The sequence below is a fragment of the Cynocephalus volans genome, chromosome X, assembly GCF_027409185.1.
Source record: "Cynocephalus volans isolate mCynVol1 chromosome X, mCynVol1.pri, whole genome shotgun sequence".
NCBI classification, from domain to species: Eukaryota; Metazoa; Chordata; class Mammalia; order Dermoptera; family Cynocephalidae; genus Cynocephalus; species Cynocephalus volans.
In genome coordinates this window covers 171,804,856-171,832,318 of record NC_084478.1, presented here as the reverse complement: position 1 = coordinate 171,832,318, position 27,463 = coordinate 171,804,856, and the positions used below count along the sequence as shown (strand labels likewise).

Genomic DNA, 27,463 nt, shown 5'->3' with positions numbered 1-27,463 from the left:
TTAAAAAAACTATTTGCAGATAATATGTTCTTGTGTGTAGAAAATTCTAAGAGATTAACTAAAATAATATTAGAACTGATAAATAAATTCAACACAGTTGCAGGATACAAGATCAACATACAAAAATCTATTGTATTTCTATACACTATCAATAAATAACCCAAAAAGGAAAAATTTTTAAATTCAGTTTTCAATAGTAACAAAAAGAATAAAATATTTAGGAATAAATTTAACAAAGAAGGAGGAATACTTGTACACTGAAAACTATAAAACATTGCTGAAAGAGATTAAAAAGACTGTCTTAGTCAGTTTGGGCTGCTATAACAGAATACCATAGACTTGGTGACTTAAACAACAAATGTTTATTTCTAACAGTTCTGGAGGATGATAAGTCCAAGATAAAGGTGCATGCAGATCCAGTGTCTAGTGAAGGCACTCTTCTGGGTTGCAGACTGCTGACTTCTCATTGTGTCCTCACATGGCAGAGAACATCGAGAGCTCTCTTGGGTCCCTTTTATAAGGGTACTAATCCCGTATGTGTGAGCTTCACCCCTATGACCTAATTTTTCCTCCCAAAGGCCCCATGTCCTGATACCATCATGATGGGGTTAGAATTTCAACATATAAATTTTGGGGACATGAACATTCAGTCCCTAACAAAAATCTAAATAAGTGGAATAATATCTGTATTAGTTTCCTTGAGATGCCATAACAAAGTACCACAAACTGGGTGGCTTAGAACAACAAAAATTTGTCTCACAGTTCTGAAAGCTAGAAGTCTGAAATCAAGGTATCATGAGGGCCATGCTCTGAAACCTCTAGGGAAAGTATTCTGCCTTGAGCTTTCCTAGCTACTAGTGGTTTTCCAGCAATCTTTGGTGTTTCTTGGCTTGCATAACTTGTAGATGCATAACTCTAATCCTCCATCTTCACATGGCATTCTCCCTGTGTCTCTGCCTCTTCACATGATGTTCTTCTTTAAGGATATGAGTCATATTGGATGATAAGCCCAACTCTATTCGAGTATGGCTGCATCTTAACTAATTACATATGTAATGACCTTATTTTCAAATAAGGTCACATTAGGAGGTACTGAAGGTTATGACATTAACATATCTTTTTTGGAGGGATACAATTTAACCCATAAAAACATCCCATGTTCATGGATTAAAAGACTTAATATTGTTAAGATAGAAATACTCCCCAAAGCAACCTGCTGATTCAATGCTATCCCAAATAAAATTCCAACAGCCTTCTTTTCACAAATGGAAAAACCAATCCTCAAATTCATATGGAATTACAAGAGACCCCAAATAGCCAAAATAGTCTTGAGAAAGATAAAATAAGTTGTAGGACTCACACTTTCTGATTTCAAAATGTACTATAAGGCTATAGGAATCAAAACAGTGTGGCATTTGCATAAGGATAGACATATAGATCAATGGAATAGAATTGAGAGTCCAGAAATAAACCCATACATCAATTAATTTTTCTCAACACTGCCAAAACCATTCAATGTGGAAAGAGTAGTTTCTTCAGCCAATGCTGGGACAACTAGATATGCACATGTAAAAAAATGAAGTTGAACCCTAACCTGACACTATATAAAAATATTAACTCAAAATGTATCAAAACCTAGATGTAGGAGCTAACCTATAAAATTCTTAGATAAAAACATACAGGGGGCATCTTCAGGATCTAGTATTTGGCAATGGCATTTTAGATATAACAGCAAAAGCACAAGCAACAAAAGAAAAAAATTGATAAAACTGAACATCAAAATTTAAAACTTTTGTGCATCAAAGGACACTATCAAGAAAGTGAAAGAACAACCCACAGAATAGGGGAAAATATTTGCAAATTATATCTGGTAACATACTAATATCCAAAATATATAATTAACTATTGTAACAAAAATGAAAGACAGGATACACAATCAACATACACAAACAAAAGACAAATAATTTAATTTAAAAATGGACAAAGCATAATGTCCTCTGGGTTCATCCATGTTATCTCAAATGAAAGGATTTCTTTTTTTGTTAAGGGTCAATAAATTCCATTGTATGTATACCACGTTTTTTTTAATCCATTCATCTGTTGATGGACACAGGTTCATCACATTTCTTGGCTATTGTGAATAGTGCTGTAATGAGTCTGGGAGTGCAGACAGCTCTTGGAAACACTGATTTCATTTGCTTTGGATATATTCCCTGAAGTAGGATTGCTGAATCATATGGTAATCTATGTGTAAGTCTTTAATCCATTTTGAGTTGGTTTTTGTACATGGTATGAGACCAGAGTCTATTTTCATTCTTCTGCATGTGGATATCCAGTTTTCCCAGCACCATTTACTGATGAGAGTTTCATTTCTCTATTTTGTTTTCTTGCCACCTTTGTTGAAAATCAATTGACTATTAATGTGTGAATTTACTTCTTGGCTGTCTATTATATTCAAATGGTCTATGTGTCTGTTTTTAAGCCAGTATCATTCTGTTTTGATCACTATAGCTTGGCAATATATTTTGAAATCAGGTAGTGTGATGCTCCTGGCTTTGTTCTTTTTGCCCCAGATTGCTTTGGCTATTCAGGATATTTTAAGGTTTCATACAAATTTGGGGATTTTTTTTTTATTTCTGTGAAAATGTCATTGGAATTTTGATAGGGATGGTTTCATACAAATTTGGGGATTTTTTTTTTTATTTCTGTGAAAATGTCATTGGAATTTTGATAGGGATTGCATTGAATCCATAGATCACTTTGTGTAGTATGAACATTTTAATGATATTGATTCTCCCACTCCGTAAACACAGAATATCTTTCCATTTATTTGTGTCTTCTTCAATTTCTTGCATCAATGTTTTATATTTTTCAGGTATTTCATCTGCTTGGTTAAATTTATTTCTAAGTTTTTATTTGGGTTTTTTTTTTCTTTTGCAGCTATTGTAAGTAGGATTGTTTTCTTGACTTTTTTTCAGATAGTTCATTGTTAGTGTATAGAAATACTACTGATTTTTGCATGTCAATTGTGTATCCTTCAACTTTATTGAATTCTTGTATCAGTTCTAACAGATTCTTAGTGTCATCTTTCGAATGTCTATATAAAAGATTATGTCATTTGCAACAGAGAAAATTTAACTTCTTCCTTTCCAATTTGGATTCCGTTTATTTATTTCTCTTCCCTAATTGCTCTGGCTAATACTTCTAGTACTGTGCCAAAAAGAAGTGGAGAGAGTGGGCATCCTTGTCTTGTTCCTGATCTTCAGGGAAAAGCTTTGAACTTTTCACAATTGAATACACTGTTAACTGTGGGCTTTTCGTATATGGCCTTCACTGTATTGAGATACCTTTCTTCTGTACCTGATTTGCTGAGAGTTTTATCATAAAAGAGTGTTGAATTTTGTTGAATGTCTTTTCTGCATATATCAGGATGATCATATGTTTTTTGCCCTTCATTCGCTTAATGTGATGTATCACTTTTATTGATTTGCATGTGTTGAACCACCCTTGCATCCCAGAGATAAATTCCACTTCATTATGGTGAATGATCCTTTTGATATGCTGTTAAATTTGGTTTGCTGGTATTTTGTTGAGGATTTTTACATGAGTATTCACCAGGGATATTGGCCTGTAATTTTCTTTTCTTGTATTTTCCTTGTCTGGTTTAGTGTCAGGGTAATGTTAGCCTTGTAAGTGAGTTGGGAAGTGCTCCTTCTTCAATTTTTTGGAATAGTTTGAAAATGATTGGTTTTAGTCCTTTAAATGTTTGATAGAATTGAGCAGTGAAGTCATCAGATCCTAGGCATTTTTTAAATGAGATATTTATTACTTTTTCAGTCTCCTTACTTATTATTGGTCTGTTGAGATTTTCTATTTCCCCATGATTCAGTCTTGGTAAGTTGTATGTGTCTAGGAATTTATCCACTTCTTCTAGGTTATTCAACTTGCTAGCATTTAATTATTCATAGTACTCTCATACAACCCTTCATAGTTCTGTGCTGTCACTTGTAATGTCCCCTCTTCCATTTCTGATTTCTTAATTTGTCTTCTTTTTTCTTATTCTAGCTAAAAGTTTGTAAGTTTTACTTATCTTTTCAAAAAAACATAAGTTTCATTAATGTTTTTGTCTCTATTTTATTTACTTCTACTGTCATTTTATTATTTCTTTCTGTCTACTAACTTTGGGCTTCATTTGTTCTTCTTTCTCTAGTTCCTTGAGGTGTAACATTAGGTTGTTTCTTTGAGATATTTCTCCTTTTTGGTGTAGGCATTTATTGCTATAAACTTCCCTCTTAGAACTGCTTTTCTGCATTCCATAAGTTTTGGGATGTTTTGTTTCTATTTTCTTTTATTTCAAAATATTTTTAAATATCAGTTTTAATTTCTTCTTTCACCCATTGGTTGTTTAGGAGCATGTTGTTTAATTTCCATATATTTGTGAATTTTCCAAAATTCGTTCTGTTATTGATTTCCAGTTTCATGCCATTGTGGTCAGAAAAGATACTTGATATGATTTCAATCTTCTTAAATTTGTTAAAACTTGTTTTGTGACCTAACATATGATCTATTTTGGTGAATGTTCCATGTGCACTTGAGAAAAATGTGTATTCTGCTGCCATGGGATAGAACGTTCTCTGTATGTCTGTTATGTTCATATGGTCTAAAGTATATTTGAAGTCCGATGTTTCTTTATTGATTTCTGCCTTGATAATCTGTCCATTGTTGACAGTAGGGTATTAAAGTCCTCTACTATATTGTATTGCAGTCTATCTCTTCCTTCACATCCATTAATATTTTTTGTGTTACAATGTTGGGGGCATATATACTTATAATTGTTAAATCCTCTTGATGAATTGACACATTTATCATTATGTAATGTCCTTTGTCTCTTTTTACAATTTTGACTCAAAGTCTATTTTATCTGAAATAAGTATAGCTACTCCTGCTTTCTTTTGTTTCCATTTGCATAAAATATCTTTTTCTATACATCACTTTCAGTCTATGAGTGTTCTTACAGCTGAAGTGCATCTCTTGTAGGGAACATATAGCTGTGTCTTGTTTTTTAATTTATTTAGTCACTACATGTCTTTTGATTAGAGAATCTAATCCATTTACATTCAAGGTAATTATTGATAGGTAAGGACTTACTAGTGACATTTTGTTAATTGTTTTATGGTTGTTTGGTAGATCCTTTTTTCCTTTCTTCCTCTGTTGCTATCTTCATTTGTCATGAGATGATTTTTTTTTCTAGTGGTATGCTTTGAATCCTTTATCTTTTGTGTATCTACTATAGGTTTTTGCTTTGTGGTTGCTATGAGGCTGATATAAAACATCATATACTTGTAACAGTATATTTTAAGCTATTAATAACAACTTCAATCTTATATAAAAACTCTACATTTTTACTACCTCCCCCTTGCATTTTATGTTTTTGATGTCACAATTTACATCTTTTATGTTGTGTACCCCTTAATTATTGTAACTATAATTATTTTGATAGTTTTCTCTTTTAAACTTTATACTAAATACATAAGTGACTTACACACCACCTTTACAGTATCATAGTATTCCTTGGGTTGAATGCCCCCCCAAATTTAGTCCCCGTGGTGACAGTGTAAAGGAGGGTAGGAAATCCTATTATGATAATTGAAAGGTGGTGACTTGAAGAAGTACTTAGATTGTAGTAGTGAATGGATTAATAATGGTGGTCAGGGGCATGGCTCTGAGGGCTTCAAAAGGAGAGTGAATGAGGAGGTTGGCCTCTTGTTCTCTCTGTTATCTCTGCTCTGCCATTTTCTGCCATGTGAGACCCCTGAATTGCAGTACAGCCACCACCAAAGGAGACTCACCGGGTGTCTTCCCTGGACTTTGGACTTCCCAGCTCCTGAAACTGTAAGCAATACATTTATAAAGCAACCAGTTCCACGTTTTTTGTTGTAAGCAACAGAAATGGACTAATTACACAGTATTAATAATTTGACTATTTACTTGTTTTTACCAGTGAGGGAGGTTTCGGTAATGGACCACAATAATCAACCACAATGTGTATTGACAAAATAAAATAAAATTTAATAAAAATTAAAATAAAATATAAATAAAATCAACTTTCATGTTTTTATGTTACTAATTAGTGTCCTTTTCTTTCAACTTGAAGAACTCTTTTTAGCATTTCTTGTAAGGCAGGTCTAATGGTGATGAACTCTCTAAGCTTTTGTTTGTCTGGGAAAGTTTGTATCTCCTCTTCATTTCCGAAGGAAAGCTTTTCCAGGTAAAGCATTCTTGGTTGGCAGATGTTTTCTTTCAGCACTTTGAATACATCATCCGACTTTCTGCTGGCCAATAAGATTTCTGCTGAGAAACTGCTGATAGTTGTATTGGAATTCCCTTCTGTCTTATATGCTTCTTTTCTCATGCGGCTTTCAGAATACTTTCTTTGTCTTTGATTTTTGACAGGTTGATTATATGTTTTGGTGTAGTCTCATTTGAATTAAACCTGATTGAAGGCCTTTGACCTTCTTGTATCTTGATGTTTATATTTTCCCCAGATTTGGTAAGTTTTCAGTCTTTATATCATTAAATAAACTTTCTACCCCTTTCTCTTTCTCTACATGTTCCATGAAACCAATACTGCAAACGTTTGTTCACTTGACAGTGTCCCATATTTCCTGTTGGCTTTCTTGTTCAAGATCACTGATTCTTTTGCTTGATTAAGTCTGCTTTTGAAGCTCTCTATGGAACTTTTCAGTTCAACCATTCTGTTCTTTAGTTCCAGAATTTCTGGGGTTTTTTTCTTTTTTAAATGATCTATGTCTTTGTTGAACTTCTCAATTTCTCAATATTGTTTTCCAGATTTTGTTTAGTATTCTACTTTTGTTATCTTATAGCTCACTAGCATCTTTAAGACAATTATTTTGAATTATTGGTCAGGCAGTTTGTAGGTCTCCATTTAATTTTTTTACTGAAACTTGATTCTACATATTTGTGGGGTACAGAGCTGACTATCAATACTTCTGTACAATATGTGATGGGCAGATCAAAATAATTAGCTTTTTCATCATTACAATACACAATAATACTTTGTGTCCATTAAACAATTTCTTGCTGGCCCTCTCCCCCTCTCCATCCATGTTTCCCACTTCTAGTAACCACAGTTCTGTTTTCTCCTTCTGAAAGTTCAACCTATTATTGTGACTGTTGTTTCTTCTCTTTTCTCTTTCTTTCTACTTATTTATTTATTTAACTTAATTTTTAGCCCCTACTTACAAGTGAGGATGTGCTGTATTTCTCTTTGTGTGTCTGGCTTATTTTACTTAACATAATTTCACCAAGCTCATCTATGTTGCTACAAATGGAAGAATTTCATTCTTGTTTATGGCTGAGTAGTATTCCATTGTGTATATATACCACATTTTGCTTATCCAGTTGTCTGATGATGGACACTTAAGTTGGTTCCAACTCTTGGCTATTGTAAATAGAACTGAGATAAATATGGGAGTGCAGGTATCCCTTCGACATGATGATTTCCATTCCTTTGGGTATATACCCAGTAGTGAGATTGCTGGATCATATGGCAGTTCTATCTGTAGTTGTTTGAGAAACCTCCACACTGTCTTCCATAATGGCTGTGCTAATTTACAGTGCCACCAACAGTGTAGGAGGGATCCCCTCTCTTGGCATCCTCACCAGCATTTGTTATTCTCTGCCTTTTTGATAATAGCCAGTCTAACTGGGGTGAAATGATATCTCAATGTGATTTTGATTTGCGTTTCCCTGATGCTGAGTGATGTTGAGCATTTTTTCATATACCCATTGGCCATTTGTATGTCTTTCTTTGAGAAATATCTATTCAGCTCTTTTGCCCATTTTTTAATAGCATTATTTATTTTTTCACTGTTGAGTTGTTTGAGTTCCTTGTATATTCTGGATATTAATCCCTTGCTGGATGCATAGTTTGCAAATATTTTTTCCCATTCTGTAGATTGTCTTTTCATTCTGTTGATTATTTCCCTTGCTGTGCAGTTTTTCAGTTTTATATAATCCCATCTTTTTGTTGTTGTTGTTGTTGCCCATGCTTTTGGGGTCTTATTCAAAAAATCTTTGCCCAGTCCTACATCCTGAAGTGTTTCCCTTATGTTTATGTTTTCCTCAGGAATTTTATAGTTTCAGCTCTTATATATTGCTTTGCCTCCCACAGATTTGTCACCCCTTTTCCCCTGGGTGATGGAGCCACCAGAGATTACTCAAAGCCCATCTCTTCTGAACAGTGAGAAGCCCTGAAAAGGGGTTAATCTCCCAGAACTCAAGATAGAGGCATTCCTTCCATTTGGGAAATTAACCACGAATTGGGGTTCTCTTCCTGCATTTATTCTCCACATCAGCAAGTTACAGGAAGAGAACATAGGTGGGGTTTTTTCTAAGTACAGTTTAACAAGTTTAACAATAGAAGCTGGTAACATTCAGTAAGATAAGCAAGATGACATTCTATAATGCAGTTTGCAAGGAGTTAAGTCGTCCACTAACAAAAGCTTGATTTTAGCAAACATTCTCTTCTTACAGCAATTTCCAGTAACTTTACATATCAATCAGTAACCTGTCTGGCTTTGAGCCAGCAACCTTGGTGTGTTAAAATTCTTTATCTTACAACAGAGACTGTAGCCTGGGGAAATTTTCCTGTCCTTTGCAAGGTCAGTATTTGAAACTGCAAGGCTTTGGAAAACCAGGTCCTGTGAAGTACATTTCCTTTATGCATGCTCCACATCTCTCCCCATTTTATTTATTTAGAAATAAAAGCAAAAGCTATAGATCAGGTTTTCACAGTTAAGACAAAAGCATTTAAAGCAAAGTTGGTATCATTTAGCATGGCAAGTCCTTTTAATTTACTTCAGGTGAGGACAGATGTTGTCACAGTCTCTCAGGGTGGCTGCATCTGCATCACTCCAGGTGCTGTGAACTGGGTGTAATTACCAATTGTTGAAACTCTGGAATGGGATTCTGCTCCATATAATACTTGATTCTGAGTCCAGAGAGTTTGTTAACATTCGCCTGTCCAGAATATTACTGCTTTTAAAGCATCTAGTCTTTTGGAAAATCTTTGATCAATTGCAAGTCTTTTGTTTAGGAACAGGATGCCTCATCCAAGTTACAAACACCCTCTTTAATGCCAGGAAAATTTAGAGAACTGCTTTTGTAGAGAAGACATTATTTCCCCCTTTATGATCAAGGCATTCCTCATAAAAGCATTGATGGTCAATATCTTGATTGAAAAGGTCTGGCTTTTCTTTGTATAAATCCCTCGGTGTTGGGAAGGCTCTTTCCCAGGTGGTCTTGTGTCCCACATCAGGGGAAAAGATGAACAGTAGGATGAAGCAGCAGTTTAGGCCAAATTAAGGCAACATGAAAGAGGAGTCAGCAACTTAGTAGTGAGACATGCTATCTTATATCCAGAGTTTTAAATTATATCCTGTTATAAATAGAGAGAGTTAATTTTCATTGAATTTATAAAAATAACCACATTGCCATAATAATCATAAGGATACTTAAAGTTACTAAATTTTGGGTGGATCAAATAGGGAGTAAACAAATGCTTTTACTTCTGTTTTAAATGACATTTTACCAAACTGTTGTTAGTTATAAATAGCTTGAGAGAGAGAGAGTGAGTTTTCTTAAATTTGGAAAACAAAACATTAAGAGAACCAGCAGTGTTTCTGGTTCCAAAATAAGGAAATTGTAAAAACCCATAATTCTTTTAAATTAGTTCACTAATTAACTTTTGTTGTTTTGACCTTTGTGAACAATTTCACAAATCCATCAGTTTCTTCATTAGAATTTTGAAACTTTAGTTTAAAGCTATTAACTCAAAGTTTGTCAGGAAACTGTACCTATCAGAGTTTTTTCATGAAATATTTGAAGACATATAACATTTTAAAATTATAATTAAACCAAGATTATGACCGGCAGCATTTATATCAAGACACAGATATTTAAGAACCTTACAAGATTTTTGAACACATATCCATAACACCTTCGGTACTAACAATGCTTTCCCATATAGTCTAATTTATTAAATAAGTCAATTAGTTTTGATACATTTTTTATGTATCCTTTGAGAAGCTCCAGGGCCCTTGGAACTCCTCAAAGTTAGTTTAAACCAAAAGGTTGAGCTTTCAGAATTTAGATTTGGAAAGCTTTGTCAAATAACAAAAGGCTTAAAACAGTTGAATAAAATTGCAAATTATTACAAAAATAAAACCAAAATGACAAAGGGTTTCAAAGGCAGAGAGCACAAGAAATTATCATGAAATAAGTTTCTTAAATCAGTTATCTAAGGGACAAAGAAAACCTTTTACAATTTTGTCTTAAGAGTAGTCAAGTGAAAAGACCTCTAGTAATACTTTGATTAGTAAACCCAGGCAATGATGTATGCTGATAAGAACATTTTTATACATTCAGGTTAGTAAATAGGCGTCCATTTATTAAAGCAAATTATACAAAGCCCAGTTTGAATTTTAGCTATTTTTACCAAATACATATTTATGGTTTCCCAGCCAAAAACTCGGTGTATTAGATCTATACCCTTACCTGTTAGTGTTAACTAGGGCCTATACGATATTTGGCATAGGTTTCTTTTCACTAGCCATTTCAGGTCCCAGGTTTCCATGTGGCATTTGGAGCCATGTGGAATCCAGAGAGGCAGAGGGCAGTTTTCGCTATCTATGTCTAAAAGATAGTATTTCTCCCAGCATGGCCAGGAGGCAGACCTGAGATAACAAGGAGACATATTGACCTAGAGATTAATTTAGGTAAAAGGTTTAAATCAAATTTTGAAAATATATTTATCAAAACTTTAGAAAATTTAATTCACATGAACTTGAAAAGTATACTTATTTATTTAATGAGCGTGCATTAATTATAAACCAATTTGGTACCACGTAGACAACACAATTACACATACAGACACGAACATGTAGACATAACATACAGCTTACACATGCATATATGCAGACATAAACAAAAAGAACAAACAAGGATCTTATAAGTTTTGTTCAAGATGTAAATAAAGCTCACTAGTAAAAAGGACAGTCAGGTTTAGATTGTGTTTTTTTAAAAAAGACTTATTTGTGAGGCCTCACCCTGCCTTAAAGAAAGCAAGATAACAAATTTACAGTGTAAAGCAAAGTATGCAAGCCTTTTCAAGAAGATGCAGAGATTTTCTTCCTTTTAAGAAAATAGGATAGGATTCTACTGTAGGATTTTGTGAAGAAATACACAGATGAGACTAGGAGACAATTTAGAAGTCTGTTTAAGATAACCAGCTGGATACCAGAAAATTTGAGACCATCTAGCTAAAGAGGTAGATTTTAGGTTACTTTTTGTTTCTCAAATGAGTTACTGAGCTTAAGTGCTGAGCTATTGAAAGATATTTGACTGTTGAAGTTTTATAATTTACCCTGGGTCAATTTGTAGCTTGTTGTCATTATTTTCATTACTGGTAGTCTGATGTGTACCATCCCTGGTGAGATGGATTGAGGCGTGATGGCGAGGCATTGAGATTTGGGGATCAGATTCAATTCCTCATCTCGTTTGGGGTTCCACATAAGGTTTAACAGCCTTAGCAGGAATCCATAGTGGGCCTGTGGGTGAGAGAAGAGATGCATACCCTCTCCCCCATGTTAACAATTCAACAGGTCTCAACCATTGTGGTCCCGTTGGTGGGTGGCAGAATAAAACCAAGGGTCTAGGTCTCTTTTTAAAGTGCTGTTCTATGGCTGTTAATTTTGGGGAATTACAGTTTAAAAAAATTAGTGTAAACAGAGCTTTAAAGACCTGTTCATGGGGGGGCAGTCCTATATCTATATTACCCCTCCTTTGTTTACTTATTTCAGATTTAGGAAGGCCATTAGATCTTTCAACAACAGCCTGGCCAGTGGGGTTAAATGGGATTCCCATGACATATTTAATGTTCCAGTTGTCACAGAATACTTGAAAGACTTTGGAGGTGTATGCCGGTCCATTATCTGTCTTAATTTGATTTGGAATCCCCATGGTGGCAAAGGCAGAAAGACAATGTTTTTTAACATGCTTAGCAGTTTCTCCTGTTTGGGCAGTGGCATGAATAAGACCAGAATAAGTATCAACAGTAACATGTAAATATTTAAGACGTCCAAAGGAGGAATAATGAGTGACTTCTATTTGCCAAATTTCATTACCTTTTATTCCTTGAGGATTAACTCCTCCAGGGAAATTAGATTTAGAAAACCTCTGGGCCAATCCTGTGGCTCACTCGGGAGAGTGCAGCGCTGGGAGCACAGTGGCACTGGGAGCGCCAAGGCCGCGGGTTCGGATCCTGTATAGGAATGGCTGGTGTGCTCACTGGCTGAGTGTGGTGTGGGCAACACCATGCCAAGGGTTACGATCCCCTTACTGGTCACAAAACAAAACCAAAAAGAAAGAAAGAAAGAAAGAAAGAAAGGAAGCAAGGAAGGAAGGAAGGAAGGAAGGAAGGAAGGAAGGAAGGAAGGAAGGAAAGAAGGAAGGAAGGAAGGAAGGAAGGAAGGAAGGAAGGAAGGAAGGAAGGAAGGAAGGAAGGAAGGAAGGAAGGAAGGAAGGAAGGAAGAAAACCTCTGACAATCGGGACAAGCAGGAACAATATCTTGAGCTTGCCTATAAGAGATCTGATGCATGTTAGCCAAAGCTCATGCACCCTGATGAAAAAACTGATGAGAATCAATAGCTTTCTGTAAAGCATTATTATACATGAAAAAGTGATCAGCCATATTATTTCCAATTGATAAAGGGCCAGGAAGACCAGAATGAGAATGCATTGGAGTTACATAGAAAGGATGGTGTCTTTTTTGAATAAGTTTTTGTAAATGTTGAAACATTTCAAATAAAAGAAAATCATTTCCCTCCCTCATGGATAGATGCATCTTGAATTACCTGTAAGACTCCAACTACGAAGGCAGAGCCAGCTAGTAAACTGAGTGGCTGATTGTAAAAATGTTGTAAAGCTGCAATGGCAGCTGCCAATTCAGCCCTTTCAGTGGACTTATGATGGATAGTGACAAAACGTTTCCAGATTTCCTGCTCCTGCCATGTTACAGATCTCTTTCCTGATCTGCCAGAATGGTCGATAAACACAGTTAGCACTTGAGGGAGAGGAATAGGGGATAGATAGGATTTTAATTGTACGGGCAGTATTTGGAGTCCCTGTAAAATTTTATCATGGGGTAATGAGAATTGTATCTTACCAACAAAATCAGCCATAGTTATTGGTAAAGACTGTGATTGTTCAAGGGCAATGTAAAAATCAGTTTAAGAAAGACCAGGATTAATAATATCAGGATCATACCCAGTAAGTACTTGACAACACTGTCTTCCCCTAGCAAGTAGCTGAATACATTGCTCTAATTTACTATATAATTTCTTTTTTTGTTGATGGAGTAAGAAAATCTATTCAATGATTCCTATTTGAAGAAGAAATTGACAAAGCAAACCTGTGGGACTATGTGGGGTGTTTAAAATAACGAAATGAATGACTTGAGATTTAACAATACATGTTAATTGTCTGGAACATAAAAAGATTCAATCTGTTTTAATCCTAATTTTGCTTCTTCAGATAAGCAATGAGGGGAGGACAGATAAGGGTCTCCTTTCAAGGTATTAAACAAATATTGTTATTGATAAATAGGAATGCCCATAAAAGGGCAGAACCAGTTAATATGGCCAAGTAATTTTTGTAAGTCATTTAGAGTAAAAGGCTCCTGAATATGGAAAGATGTATTTTGTGGCCATATACTCCTCTGCGTGATTAAAAAGCCAAGGTATTTCCAAGGCTCCTTTTTTTGAATTTTATCTGGAGCTACTTGTAAACCAGCATTATTAACTTGTTTGATTAAATGTAAATAAACTTGTGATAGCAGTTCTGGATTATCATGAGCATTGTCAATTTGTCCAGTTATAGCCTCTTGAAGATGAGTAATAAAATCTATATAAGGCACAGTGGGTCCCTGTCTAACAGTAGCAAAAAATTTAGTAAGAGTATTCCAGGTACTATGCCATGATGCTAAATGTCCCATTTGTAACTGTTTAACAAGTAGAGTAGCTTGATTTAATTTCTCCCGTTTAAGAGGCCACTGTTCCACCCAAACTGGAGGACCAGGGGTCCATTGTAGTTTGACTGGTGGAAGAGTGGCCGTGGCCATCATGATAAATTTTGAAGATGTCCCAATATAAATATCCCATTGAGCAGGGAGGTCTCGGCCCCATAGGGTTTGAGGGAGATCTGGAACATAAGGCATAATGGAGGAATTTTGTCCCTTGGGGCCAGTACACAGCAAAGGATTTTTACTTTGATAAGGGATTTTGAACCTGCCTATTCCAGTAAGTGTAACTGGTGAAGAAGTTACTTTCCATAATGGAGTCCAATCCTTTTTAGCAATTATGGTAACATCAGCCCCTGAATCTGTAATTAATTTTTGTTCAACAGATAATGTCAACAGTGGCTGAGTCTTATCTAATCTTTGTATCCAAAACGCATCAGGGGAAGCAAGAGGTTGAAGTTTAGATTTTGTTTTAGGAATTTTGTCCCAAGCCTTTATGGCTGCTCTGGCTGTTTGATCAAGGAACGTGTCCATGCTAATTTGAACCTCATTTTGTAAATTTTCGAGTGAAATAGCATGTAAGGCTTCCTGATATTCTTGTAGCCATACAGTATATTGAGCAGGAGTTCAAACAGTTTTTCCAAGTATTTTCCAGTGCCAAGGGGTCATATTACACCCATTAGCAATTGATTCTAAGCATTCCTTAGTAAAAGTACTATGTAAGCCATTTTCTGTGATGCTCTTTTTAAATCTTTTAAACAAGGAGAATGGGAGGTTTTCATGTCTCAGCTGAGTCCCAGTTCCTACAACAGGAGAGACATGAGGAGCATCAGCTCCTGTGTTATGTCCTTCTTTAAGACAGGACTCCAGCAAGGGAACAAATGAATTGTTTGCCTCCAAAAGTGTAGATGGGGGAGAGGAGGAGGAGGCGAGGATTGTTTTTCATCCTCTTTAATGGCATAAACACGTTTTTACCTTTTGTTAAAGTTCTGAATAATTTTTAAAGCAACTTTACAAAATTTCCAAACCACTCTAATCAATAATAATTTAGTTAGATGACGGTTAGTCACTTTATAACCTACTGCCTTAAGGAGACATAGAAGGACTGAACTATGTTGAACTCCCTCTTAGACAGTAAACTACCCATAATCGCAAGGATAGAAAATTGAGAGAGTAAGAAAGCAAAACTTCCAGGCAAAGCCCTAGCTATACACTGCAGCAGGCGTGCAATCGCTTAATCGGAAGCCACCTCTGTGATCCCCTTTACAGGGGTGAGTCCCCCTTACCGGGATTTCCCTCTTGAAGGGATGAGTAGACGTCCTCTTCCTTTTTCTGGGTGTCCTGTTTCTTTACTTCCGTTTTGGGGGGCCTCCCTTTTGTTGGGATGAGTGGTGGATGTCATGTTTCTTTCCCTGTCTTTTGTCAGGCCTCCCTTTTGTCAGGATGAGTGGTGGACGTCCTGCTTCTTTTCCTGTCCAAGGCTTGGCAGGTCGGTCTCCGATCTGTGGACCCAGAATTTGTCACGTCAGGGTCACCATTTGTTGCTTTGCCTCCCATGGATTTGTCACCCCTTTTCCCCTGGGTGATGGAGCCACCAGAGATTACTCAAAGCCCATCTCTTCTGAGCAGTGAGAAGCTCTGAAAAGGGGTTAATCTCCCAGAACCCTAAAGAGTGAGGCATTCCTTCCATCTGGGAAATTAACCACAAATTGGGGTTCTCTTCCTGCATTTATTCTCCAGACCAGTTAGAGACCATACGTGGATTTTTTTCTAAGTACGGTTTAACAAGTTTAACAATAGAAGCTGGTAACATTCAGTAAGACAAGCAAGGTGACATTCTATAATGCAGTTTGCAAGGAGTTAAGTCGGTCCACTAACAAAAGCTTGATCTTAGCAAACATTCCTTCTCCCTACACAATTTCCCAGTATCTTTACATATCAATCAGTAACCTGTCTGCCTTTGAGCCAGCAACCTTGGTGTGTTACAATTCTTTATCTTACAACAGAGATTATAGCCTGGGGGAATTTTCCTGTCCTTTGCAAGGTCAATATTTGAAACTGCAAGGCTTTGGAAAACCAGGCCCTATGAAGTACATTTCCTTTATGCATACTCCACACTTATATTTAAGTCTTTAATCCATTTTTAGTTGACTTGGGTATATAGTGAGGTATGGTTCTAGTTTCACTCTTTCACATGTGGTTATCCAGTTTTCACAGCACAATTTATTGAAAAGATTGTCCCTTCCCTAATGTATGCTATTGTTGCCTTTGTCAAAGATCAGATTGCGGTAAATACATGGATTGATTTCTGGGTTCTCTATTCTGTTCCTTTGGTCAAATTGTCTATTTTTATGCCAGTACCATGCTGTTTTGGTTAATATAGCTTTGTAGTATATTTTGAAGTCAGGAAATGTAATGCCTTTATTAATTTATTTACTTATTTATTTATTTATTGCTCAGGATTGCTTGGATTTTTCAGGGTCTTTTGTTGTTCCATATAAAAGTTAGGATTTTTTTTTCTATTTCTGTGAAGAATTTTATTGGTATTTTGATGGGGATCACACTGAATCAGTGGGTCACTTTGGGTAGTATGGACATTTTCACATTAAATCTTTCAATCTATGAACATGTAATTTCTTTCCATCTTGTGTTGTTTGCTTCAATTTCTCTCAGCAGTGATCTGTAGTTCACATTGTAGAGATCTTTTACCTCACTGCTTAAATGCATTCCTAGATTTTTAAAATTATTTTTTCACACTTATTGTAAGTGGGTTTGCTTTCTTGATTTCTTTTTCTGCTAGTTCATTGCTTGAGCATAAATATGCTACTGATTTTTGTATATTGATTTTGTGCCCTGAAACTTTACTGAATTCATTTATCAGCTCTAAGAGCTTTTTCGTAGAGTATTTAGGTTTTTTTATATGTAGGATCTTGTCATCTGCAAACAGGGACTTTTTGACTTCTTATTTTCCATTTTGGATGCCCTTTATTTCTTTCTCTTGCCTGATTTCTCTGACAAGTATTTCTAATACTACGTTATTAGGACTTGTGAGAGTGGGCATCCTTGTCTTGTTCCTGTTCTGTTAAGGATGATCATGGCAGTGGGTTTGCAATATATGGCTTTTATTTTGTTGAGATACTTTCCTTCTGTACCAAATTTGTTGAGAGTTTTTATCATGAAGGGATGTTGAATTTTGTTTAATGCTTTTTCTGCATCTATTGAGGTGATCATATGGGTTTTTTTGTTGTTTTTATTAAGTTCATTTATTTATTAATATTAATTTTTTGCATTCTATGATGCTGGTGTGGTGCAGTTGGGGGGGTAGAGAGGAAGGGAGAAGGAAATATCCTATTTTTTGTGGCATGGCTGAGGCCCCAGCACCCCTCCTCCTTGGCTTAGTAGTCCAGGGGACTTCTGGTCCTTCTAGGTGTTATAGGTGTTCTTTGGTGATGTGAGATCTTTACTAGTTAGCATCAAACTTTGTCTCTGGTCTGTGAGTATTTTGTTTTCTCTTTCAGTTCTGTGTTGGATTATTCACTGTTCCCACCACTTAAACTCTGCACTGGAACTAATTTGTTGCCCTTTGCTTATGTCTAAAATGGGGGAACTTCCTGTGGGGACCAGCACTTGAGCCCTGTGGTTGAGCTAAATGGCTGCTTTGCTGCTGATTCCCTGGGGAAGGATTTTTGTGCAGCTCAGGGTTTAATGGTTGACACTGTAAGCACTTCTGGGTCTTGTGAGGGCTGGTACACCTGGGTTGTGTAGAAACTCTGGTCTGGGCCTGAGTCTTTTCATCAAACTGCACCCCGTGCAACTCTATATTACTGACCAGTCTACACTGAGTTGTCTTGGGCTGACTGGGGGCAGATCAGCTGTCCTTGCTGTGCCCCAGTGTTCCCCCAGTGGGCCTGTCTCCTCTACCACCTGTGCTCCAAACAATTCCCATGGGATGGGCCATGTGCCAGTTCCTGTGATGACTCACCAGCGTCTGAGTGGCTCTTTTTTTCAGTTGTTGTGGCTCCTCAGTCCTATGTGGGTCCACGGGAACCCTATTAGTGGTGTTACTGGCTTGGGGGCCACCAAGGCCCTCTTCTCCCCTGCTGCCTCCAAGCAACTTCATCCAAAGGGCACATCTACAGCTTTTGCCAGCTCCTGCTCCATGTGCTCACCAGCTCCAGCCTTGAAGTGGCTGGGATTTGAAATGGTAGGAGCGGTCCTTTCTTTCTCTCATTGTGGCTTCTCCCACCTTCATGCACTTCGTAGATCTCTCCTCCTCTTCTCCTGATCTCTGGTGGCTCTAGCTTGGCTGTCATTGGTTTTTAATAGTTGTAAATTGGTTGATTTGTGGGAGAAAGTGATGCTGGGGACCATCTATTCTGCCATCTTGACCAGAAGCCTATAAGTTGCAATATTTGAAACTATATTTTTCTACTATTTATCTCTGAAAATGTGTTATATTTCTACCATAAAATCTTCTTCCAAGTAGGCTTTTAGGAGCAAGTATGGGAATCTAGCTACCATTTAAAACTTGTTTCTACTGGTAAATGAGCTTTTCCAAACAACCAACTTCCCAGTGAACTTTGGAAACTAAAGTATTCTGAGATTGGGGGGAAATATATATTTCTACTGAGAGATTTATGAGAACCTTCAGTCTTCGGCACAATTTTCCAAAATTTCCATTCTCAGGATAGTGCAAGCTAGGATACCTGGTATCTATCTTATGTGCAAATGACAGTTCACTCATGTTTCTTTTTAAGGTATCCTCACTTGAGTCCCAGATACAAGGAGTCCTTTGATGTGGGCTGTAACCTCTTTGCCAAGTTTTCTGCCTACATTAAGAATACACAAAAGGAGGCAAATAACAGTAAGATACTTTTCTTTAAATCTCTATTTTTCTCACTCACTTGCTCATGCTCATATTCTCACTCAGCTGACAGAATTTTCCTGAATATGTACTATATGTTGGGGAACAGCTTACTCTTCCTCTCATTTTTGGTTCTCCTTTCTGAAATTCCCTTGCATGAAGCCGTATTAGATTTAGAACTCAAATTCAATATAGCAATTAACAACTTAGCTCAGTTAGAGCATTGACATGCCAGATGGGAACTAATTGTAGGACTGTGGATCTTTAAAGTTCTTTAAACTGTGGTACCTACTATCTCCAACAAACATCCTTGAATAGGTTGACTGTCCTCTGAGTCATGAGAGCTATATCTTCCACTTTCTGACTATTCTGTGTTGGATAACATATATTGATATTCTCTAATTCTCCTACCAACACCACCTCCCCAAGAAAAGTCCAAAATGTTTCCACTCACCATTTGATCTCTGTCTCATCAGTGGGTAGTTAATTAGATGCTGAAGAACCAGTGTAAGCAATGTGTATAGAGATGTCTATATGTGTGAAGAACATATTGAGCATGTATTTAGTCATGAACACAATATATTTATAAGTAACCTTACAACTCCATTGCCTCAGATTTTGAAAAATCTCTGCTCAGAGAATTTAAGCGTCTGGACAACTACCTAAACACCCCTCTTCTGGATGAAATTGACTCAGACAGTGCTGAGGAACTCACCGTTTCCAGAAGATTGTTCTTGGATGGAGACCAACTGACATTGGCTGACTGCAGCCTGTTACCCAAACTGAACATCATTAAGGTAAGTCTTTATAGGTCAGGATGAATGGTTTATGAGTTGCCAGCATGAAGCACAGTGACCTTCCAGTGCGAGGTTGTTATATGATACCTTTGTAATCATTATTGTGCATAGCGTATATCTCTTTTTTCTCCTCAGAGGAAAGATCCATAATGATCTCCTCTGGAAAGCATTAAAACTTCTCGCTTCCTTCCTCCTAAATCAGAAGGTATTTTTCACTGTCTTGTCTGTATAATAAGGGTAATAATATCACATATTTTACAGAATTGTTATTGAGAGAATTAAATAAATTAAAGCATGTAAAATGCTTAGAACAATGCCTAGATCATAACAAGTGATAAACAAGTGGGCTATTATGATGATGATGATATTAACGATTTAATAATTAACTCAACAAATATTTATTGAACAGAACTTGCTTTCTGTGTCCTATGCCAGACACAGAGAACGCATAAAAAAAGAGGACAGGACCCTAAATAAACTCTTAGTCTGGCGGGGGGCGGGGGCAGGGCACAGGTATGTGCTTCTGTGCTTCCTTCCCCTGAACATATTCAAAACTAAGTACAGTATCCATATAAAAGTGATTGCAAGCATATAGCTTAGACTACATTTGTAGACAGAACATTAAAACAGTGAATCCAAGTTTCTTTGTTTATTTTGTAGTTTTGTGTGTGTGTTGATGTTTTCATTGACTTTTGAGATATGTTTCTGCATAGTACTCATATTATTGGCGCTTTTTACTGCCAACTTCATTTTCCTCTTTTTTTCCAAAATCTTAGGTTGCTGCCAAGAAATACCGTGACTTTGATATACCAGCAGAATTCTCAGGAGTCTGGCGCTATCTCCACAATGCCTATGCCCGTGAAGAATTTCTCCACACGTGTCCTGAGGACAAAGAAATTGAAAATACTTATGCAAGTGTAGCTAAACAGAAGAGCTAGGACAGCGCTTTCAGGAGAAAAAGCTCTCTTTGTTATCAGATTTTACTTGTTGCTGTATTAGAAAGGTTTTTGGAAATAAGCATATGGAAAATACTACTTCTATTCAACTTTCTTATGAAAAAGAACTCTGTGTTTTCTGTATTTAGTTAGCCATAAACAATCTGTCTTCTGTGTATTTTACAGGACTTCATATTTTTACTTTATTTTCTTTATTCCTGCGGAAAATCACTGCAATCTTGAATGACATGAAAAGCATCAAGATCTTTTGCTCTTTGCTTGAATTCCAAGACTGCATAATGTGTAAGCTGTTTGATGTCTGAAGTTAAAAATAACAAGTAGAGCCACAATCTCAAAATGCTCCTTAGAAACATTTCCACCTAAATCATTACAATGATTTTACATTTTTGTTAGCTTAATACATTCATGAGTTTATTTCTGATATGAAAAATAAAATCTGAGGGTGAGCATATCAAGAGGCAAATGCTAAAAGAGTGATTTAAAAAATCATCTCTAGAGAGGGATCAAGACCAATTGGTCTTAGAACAGCATGTACTACCTAGAAATATGACCACCTCATAGTCAGAAATGAAAATATGGACTTTGTGACCAGATTATATGATTGTTAAATGAGCAAGCATTTATCAGATAAAACATAATTTTACAAAACAAGATCAGAAGAAAATATATGGCAAATTTGTAAAATCAGTCAGATCTTTTACTCATAGAAATAAGAGGGAAACTAGAAATTTGGCTGACCGAAAATTCTTGTTGCTGTGCACAAAAGGATAAGGTACACAGTCCTTAGAGGGTAATCACAAAGTTTTCTACGGAATTTAAAATGTTGCATTACTATATGTATTCAGGTTCACTTGTTAAAGTACTCTCAAATTATTCGAATCTGGAAACAAAAGCTGAAAACTCTTGATCTTTCAAAGGAGAATCACAAGCAGAAGTGTAGCTTCAAAAAAGGAAAACATAGGGTTATTACAGGCTTTGAGGGAAGGGTGGAGTTCAGATAAAATTTAAATGAAGTAATGTTTTAAGAGGTTTGAAGAAAAGGCAGTAAGTAAAGAGTTAACATCAGGCCTAGGCATGGAAATGGCCCAAAATACTGTCCTTGAAAACCACAAAGTCAAGACAAATATATAGTGTAATGTCCCCTCCTTTTTGGAAGACCCTGGATCTGAGAAATTGTACCAGGACTGAATGGTGGGGGTGTGACTTCTTTGAACAGCTCAGATCCTTCCATTTTCACTAGTATGATTTAAAAAATGAAGTTTTTTAAGAGCTGTGATTTTAAAGAACAAAGCTTTTCAATATCATGCCCTGAAACTCACTAACCGAAGCCATTTTTACAGACTTACATCCTACTTAAAGTATGTTCGTGTCACCACTAAGCTCCAACAAAGAGCAAGATGGGAGGTTGTGACAGTACTGATACAGCTCAGAATTACCCTCTTAGACAAAAAAAATTATGCTTTTTTTGAAGGTCAGATGGAGCTCCCAGGAACAGGGGAAAGAACCCTAGAAGCGCCCCAGCCTTACTTCCTTTTATCTTCTTAGATGACATCAATGCAGTTCAATTCAGTAACAACTTATTGAGTACTTTTACTATGTTATTAATGTTACTAACTATTATTTAGTTATTGAATCCTCTCAACAACTTTATGAAGTATGCAAAAACACAATTCTCAAACAATGTTATTTATGAGAGAACCAGAGAAAGAGAAAATAGCTGTTTAAAGAGTATTAGAGGAACAGAGATTTATATAGTCAATCAGGAAAGGAATGGTGACAAATAATTACTAAGTTAACTGGTTAACTTTCTGCAGAGCAATAAGACATTTTACCTTTGGGGTTAAGTTCTCTACGGGGCTACCAAATCACAAGAACATATCGATTTCTACATATTTACAGTTCTAACCTTATAGGGCTCTAAATCATCTGTACCTTTACCAATTTTGGGTTTTTAGTCAAATATACTGAACAGCAAAGTTACACTCCCCAATGAGGATCAGATGAGGTCAATCAGGCTTATTAGAAAATGCTCTATTGTGACATTAAAATGTCAAGCAAGCATTACCTTGTATTTTTCTAGGTCTAGGATAATTGTCTTTGTCTCACAAGTAGTTATTATTATACCCGGTTTATACATACAGAATCATAGACCAAGAGTAGTTTAGTCATTATTATTTTATTTTTACTGGTGAGGAAACTAAAGTTCGAAGAAGTTACATATTCAGTCCAATCTCACTCATCTAGTGAATGGTAGAGTTGTGATTTGAATCCACACTTTTAGCAATAGGATATTATGCCTCACACGAAAGGGATGGTCCCTATTCTTACAAAACATGCGGTTCAGTAATGGAGACAGACAACTAGACACACAATTACAATACATATGTATTATTATAAAGGTAAGCACAAGGTTATATAAGTACATCTTCAGGTGTTCTCCCAGCCTGACCTCAAACAAGTTCCACTTGGTCATATAACCTTTACAATAAAAAATTGACTAATTTGACTTTACAAAAATTTTTTTAATCAGAAACTTTTTACGTGGTAATAAATCACCACAAAGTCAAAAGAAACTAACAAACTAGGAGAAAATATTTGCAACGTATATTACAGATTGAGGACTAATACCTCTAACATATAAATATCTGAAAAATAGACGGACAAAAGATCAAAAAACTAATACAAAATTATATATATATTTTTTATTTCCAAATATATTTATTATTAAGTGAAAAAAATCACAGTGCTGAAGAGTTCATACTGCACTAACTTTTGTGTAAGAAATAAAGGGAAATAAGAGAACATGAATATCTGCTTGTTTCTACAGAAACACAGAAAAGATAAAAACAAACAATAGAAATTGGTTACCTACGAGGGGCAAAGCGAAAGAGGTGGGGAAGGGGAGATGATTTATTATCTTTGTGTATACATTTTAATAGTGTTGACTTTTATAATTATGTTAATGTTCTACATATTCAAAAGATAAAATAAAATCAACAAGGAGAGAAAAAATGATCATAAAACTAAATAACAAATGAATCCAACTGTATTTCAAATAACTAACAGCCACAGTCAAGGGGGAAAAAAATCCCAATATTTTTGTAACACAATTTATTGGCTAAAACCTAAAGAATAAAACAAAATAGAAAAAATATCTTGAACTCTTTTTGCTGGGCTTGTTTTCTGAAGGGGTATAATAATACCGATTTTTTATTTATTTAATACAATTTTTTAATTGTGAAGAAAAAAGACTATTTGTACTTGATAGAGTTTGGATGTGCTGTCCCCCAAAAACTCATGTGGAAATCTGATCCCCAATGTGGCAGTGTTGGAAACTGATTGAGTCGTGGGGGCGGATCCCTCATGAATGGATTAATGTTCTCCCTGGGGGAGGGAGGAGTAATGAGTAAGTTCTCACTGTATTAGTTCCCACCAGAGCTTGTTGTTTAAAAGACCCCGGCACCTCCCCTCTCCCTCTCGCCCTGTGATCTGCTTGTACCCACCGGCTGCCTGCCACTTTCCGCCATGAGTAGAAGCAGCCTGAGGCATGCGCCAGATGCAGCTGTCCCAGAATCATGAGCCAAATAAACCTCTGTTCTTTATAAATTACCCTGTCTCAGGTATTTTCTGTTATAGCAACACAAAACGGACTAATACAGTACTGATGAACATATTTGAAACTGGTCACAGTATTTGCTAAGGAAAAAGATAAAAATCTATAAACAGATCATGGTATATTTTTCAAGGGAGTAAAACATTAAAAATTTCTTAGTTGAGGTTTTTAACTTTTAGAATATGTGACATGAAGATCTATTGATTATGGAAGGGCTAAATTCATCAATAACTATTGATTATAAGGGGTTAATTTCCTCATGAAAAGACACTCCTAGAATGCAAGATCCCTGAAGGCAGAGAGCATGCCTGTGCTGTTATCTGATGTATACCCAGAGCCTAGATCAGTGCCAGGCACAAAGTGAGTGCTCCAGGAATATTCATTCAATGGACGAATGAATGAATGAATGACATACAACACTTGAATAAATGGAAGACAGTTTGTTTAATAAAATGATGATAGTAAAATTGGCTATACATCTGGAAAAACCAAAGCTGATTTCCTTCCTCACATCAAATGCAAAAGTAAATTTCCAAATGGATGAAAGACTTAACTGTAAAAAGTATATCTAAATAAATATAATGGAAGAAAAATTGAGAAAATATTTTTATTAAAAAAAGATAGGGTTGGGAAGTCCTTTCTCAGAAAGACAAAAAAAAAAAAAAGCAAAAGCATAAAGGAAGTTCACATTTAACTAAGCAAAATTTGGGGTTTTTTATATTTAAACAAAGGTCATTATTTGGAAGTCTTGTAGATTACAATCTTGTAGAAAATATTTGCAACCATGTGACAAATGGCCAATATTCCTTCTATACAAACAGGTACTACAAATGAGTAAGGCAGGATAGGCTTTTGGCATGACAACAGACCAGCTTAGCTTACCCACTCTGCTCTGAAAACTGGTGAAAATTATTTTTTTTAAATAACCCTTTAAAGCCTCTGGAAATGGTCCTAAGGACAAACATCAAATAAAGAAACATCTATCAAAGAAAATGTACAATTTGATGAGAAAGGAAAGAGTCTGCGGTATTTGAACCAAGACTACTATTATCCTTTCTTCTCACTCCGCAAGGTGGAGGCACCACTCCAGGCTGCTGCAATTCCATCTCCCCTCAGCTCCTAGTTAGAGGGCTTTCTTCCTGGGAGGAGAAGTAGGTCAACATTTTTCATCCTGCCCCCAGCTACATGCTGCTGAGGCTGAGTCCCAGGTGATTGCAGTTGAGAAGTAGGGGTTTTCTTCTTCCACCCAATCTTCATTTGTGGGACCGAGGCTCTACCCTAGATGCAGTGTGCTGAGAAGACTGGAGCCCCAATCACCATTCCCCTAGCTCATGAGGTGGTGGCTCCAACTCAGGCTTATGTCCCCCTGCGAGTTTTTCAGCTCCTAGAACAGAGGCTTCACAGAGAGAAGCTTGCCATTGTGCCTACACCCAGATCTAGAGCCCTGGCTCTGAGATTTTGCCTGGAAGGAGAAGCAGTCCATAAAGCAGATAGCTCCTAACATCTTTCCAAAGGAACCAACTTTATTTACAACACAGCACAGAGAAATTCAAACCTAAGAGCACTCTCAAGAATAGTGAAGGTTGTGGTGAAAGGCACTGGGAGGAGATTCATAGATTTAATGAAGATACAGCCTAGACTGTAAGCTGATAGGTGGCAGGAGTGAACCAGGAATAAAACAGCTGGAAGAAGCCTTCTTGGGGTCAGAATAAATATCAAGCGTGAGCCTCAGAAACTATTTTTCAAAGAGGCTATAATTTGATTGTATTAATTTATAGAACAATTTATGCCACCAGGAATTTGTTGAACAAGATAGAGCAATCACCTGGAAATGAATAGAGTTTAACAGATGGATGTGGCAAGAAAAAGAGAAAAGAGTCCTACCAATACCACTGTCATGTCAGGGCGATTGTGGGTGTATCCAAAGCTGCACCTCCTCGAGGAACAATTGTTATGGGAACGGACTCAGCAAGAAGCAGTCCACACTCAGAGAACTGGAGAGTCAGGTATTTATTACGCCAGCAGGCCCAGACAGACTAATGCCTGAAAATCTGGACCCTCAGCTCAGGTCTCACAAGGTTTTTATAAGTGGACTCTTCCAGAGCTTTTTTTACATTCTTTTTCCTCTTTTCTCAGCATTCACTAGGCTAGCATATGTGGGCTGTGCAGATAAGCAAGCTCACAGAAGCCAAAAATACGAGCATTGATTAATAGCCAGACTAGTGGAGCAAGCAAATACAGCTCAAGGTCAAGATATTACTTCTAGAACAAAGGAGGCTTATGAGAAAATTATTTCAGACTAGTGGAGCAAGCAAGTATAGTTTCAAGGACACAACAGGCTTATGAGCAAGTTTCTTTTGCATTTTTTCCCAACACAATAACAGAGGCTTAACACTGTGTGTTTGTGGAAAACATTAAACTAATATAATCCAGTTAGTCTTTTTGAAAATAACAAGCCAATAACAAGCCCCAGGTTTGGGGGTGGAAACAGACCAGTATCTAGAGTTGCTATAATATATTACCTAAATGTCCAGTTCCCAACAAAAATTATGAGATATGCAAAGAAACAGGAAAATATGATCCATATGATCCTGGGGGAAAAAACAGGAAACACAAATTACCTGTGAGAATGAGTAGATGATAGACTTAATAGAAAAAAATCTCAAAATAAACATTATAAATATGTTTACAGAATGAAAGGAGACCATGATTAAAGAAGTATAAATATAATGACAGTATCAATCAAATACAGAATACCAATAAATACATAAAAATTACTTTTTAGGCTGGCCAGTTGGCTCAGTTGGTTAGAACACAATGTTATAACATCAAGGTCAAGGAGTTTGAATCCCTGTACTAGCCAGCCACCAATATATATATATTTTTTTCTATATTTATTTTTTAATATATATTTTTTCTAATATATATTTCTAAATATTTTCAAAATATATATACATTTTTCTAAAAAACCCAAGGGAAAATTCTGAAGTTGAAAAGTATAAAAACTGAAAAAAAAATTCACTAGAGAGGCAAAAGATTCAGTAGCTTCAACCAGCAAAAGTAAGAATTAGCAAACGTGAAGATAGATCAAGAGCGATTATGCAAGCTGAAAAACAGAGTGAAAAAAGTGAAGA

The 27,463-nt window shown here is 36.2% G+C and overlaps 1 protein-coding gene across 1 annotated transcript in view; it reads left to right on the top strand.

The window, feature by feature from the left end:
• Positions 1–20,923, top strand: part of CLIC2 (chloride intracellular channel 2) — a 40,112-nt gene extending 19,189 nt beyond the window's left edge. Inside the window, exons 4-6 of the mRNA XM_063083752.1 lie at positions 18,857–18,963; positions 19,579–19,760; positions 20,537–20,923. Coding sequence (XP_062939822.1) covers positions 18,857–18,963; positions 19,579–19,760; positions 20,537–20,698 — 451 coding nt within the window. The 3' untranslated portion in view covers positions 20,699–20,923. The remainder of the gene's footprint in view (positions 1–18,856; positions 18,964–19,578; positions 19,761–20,536) is intronic.
• Positions 20,924–27,463: the final 6,540 nt, after the last annotated feature.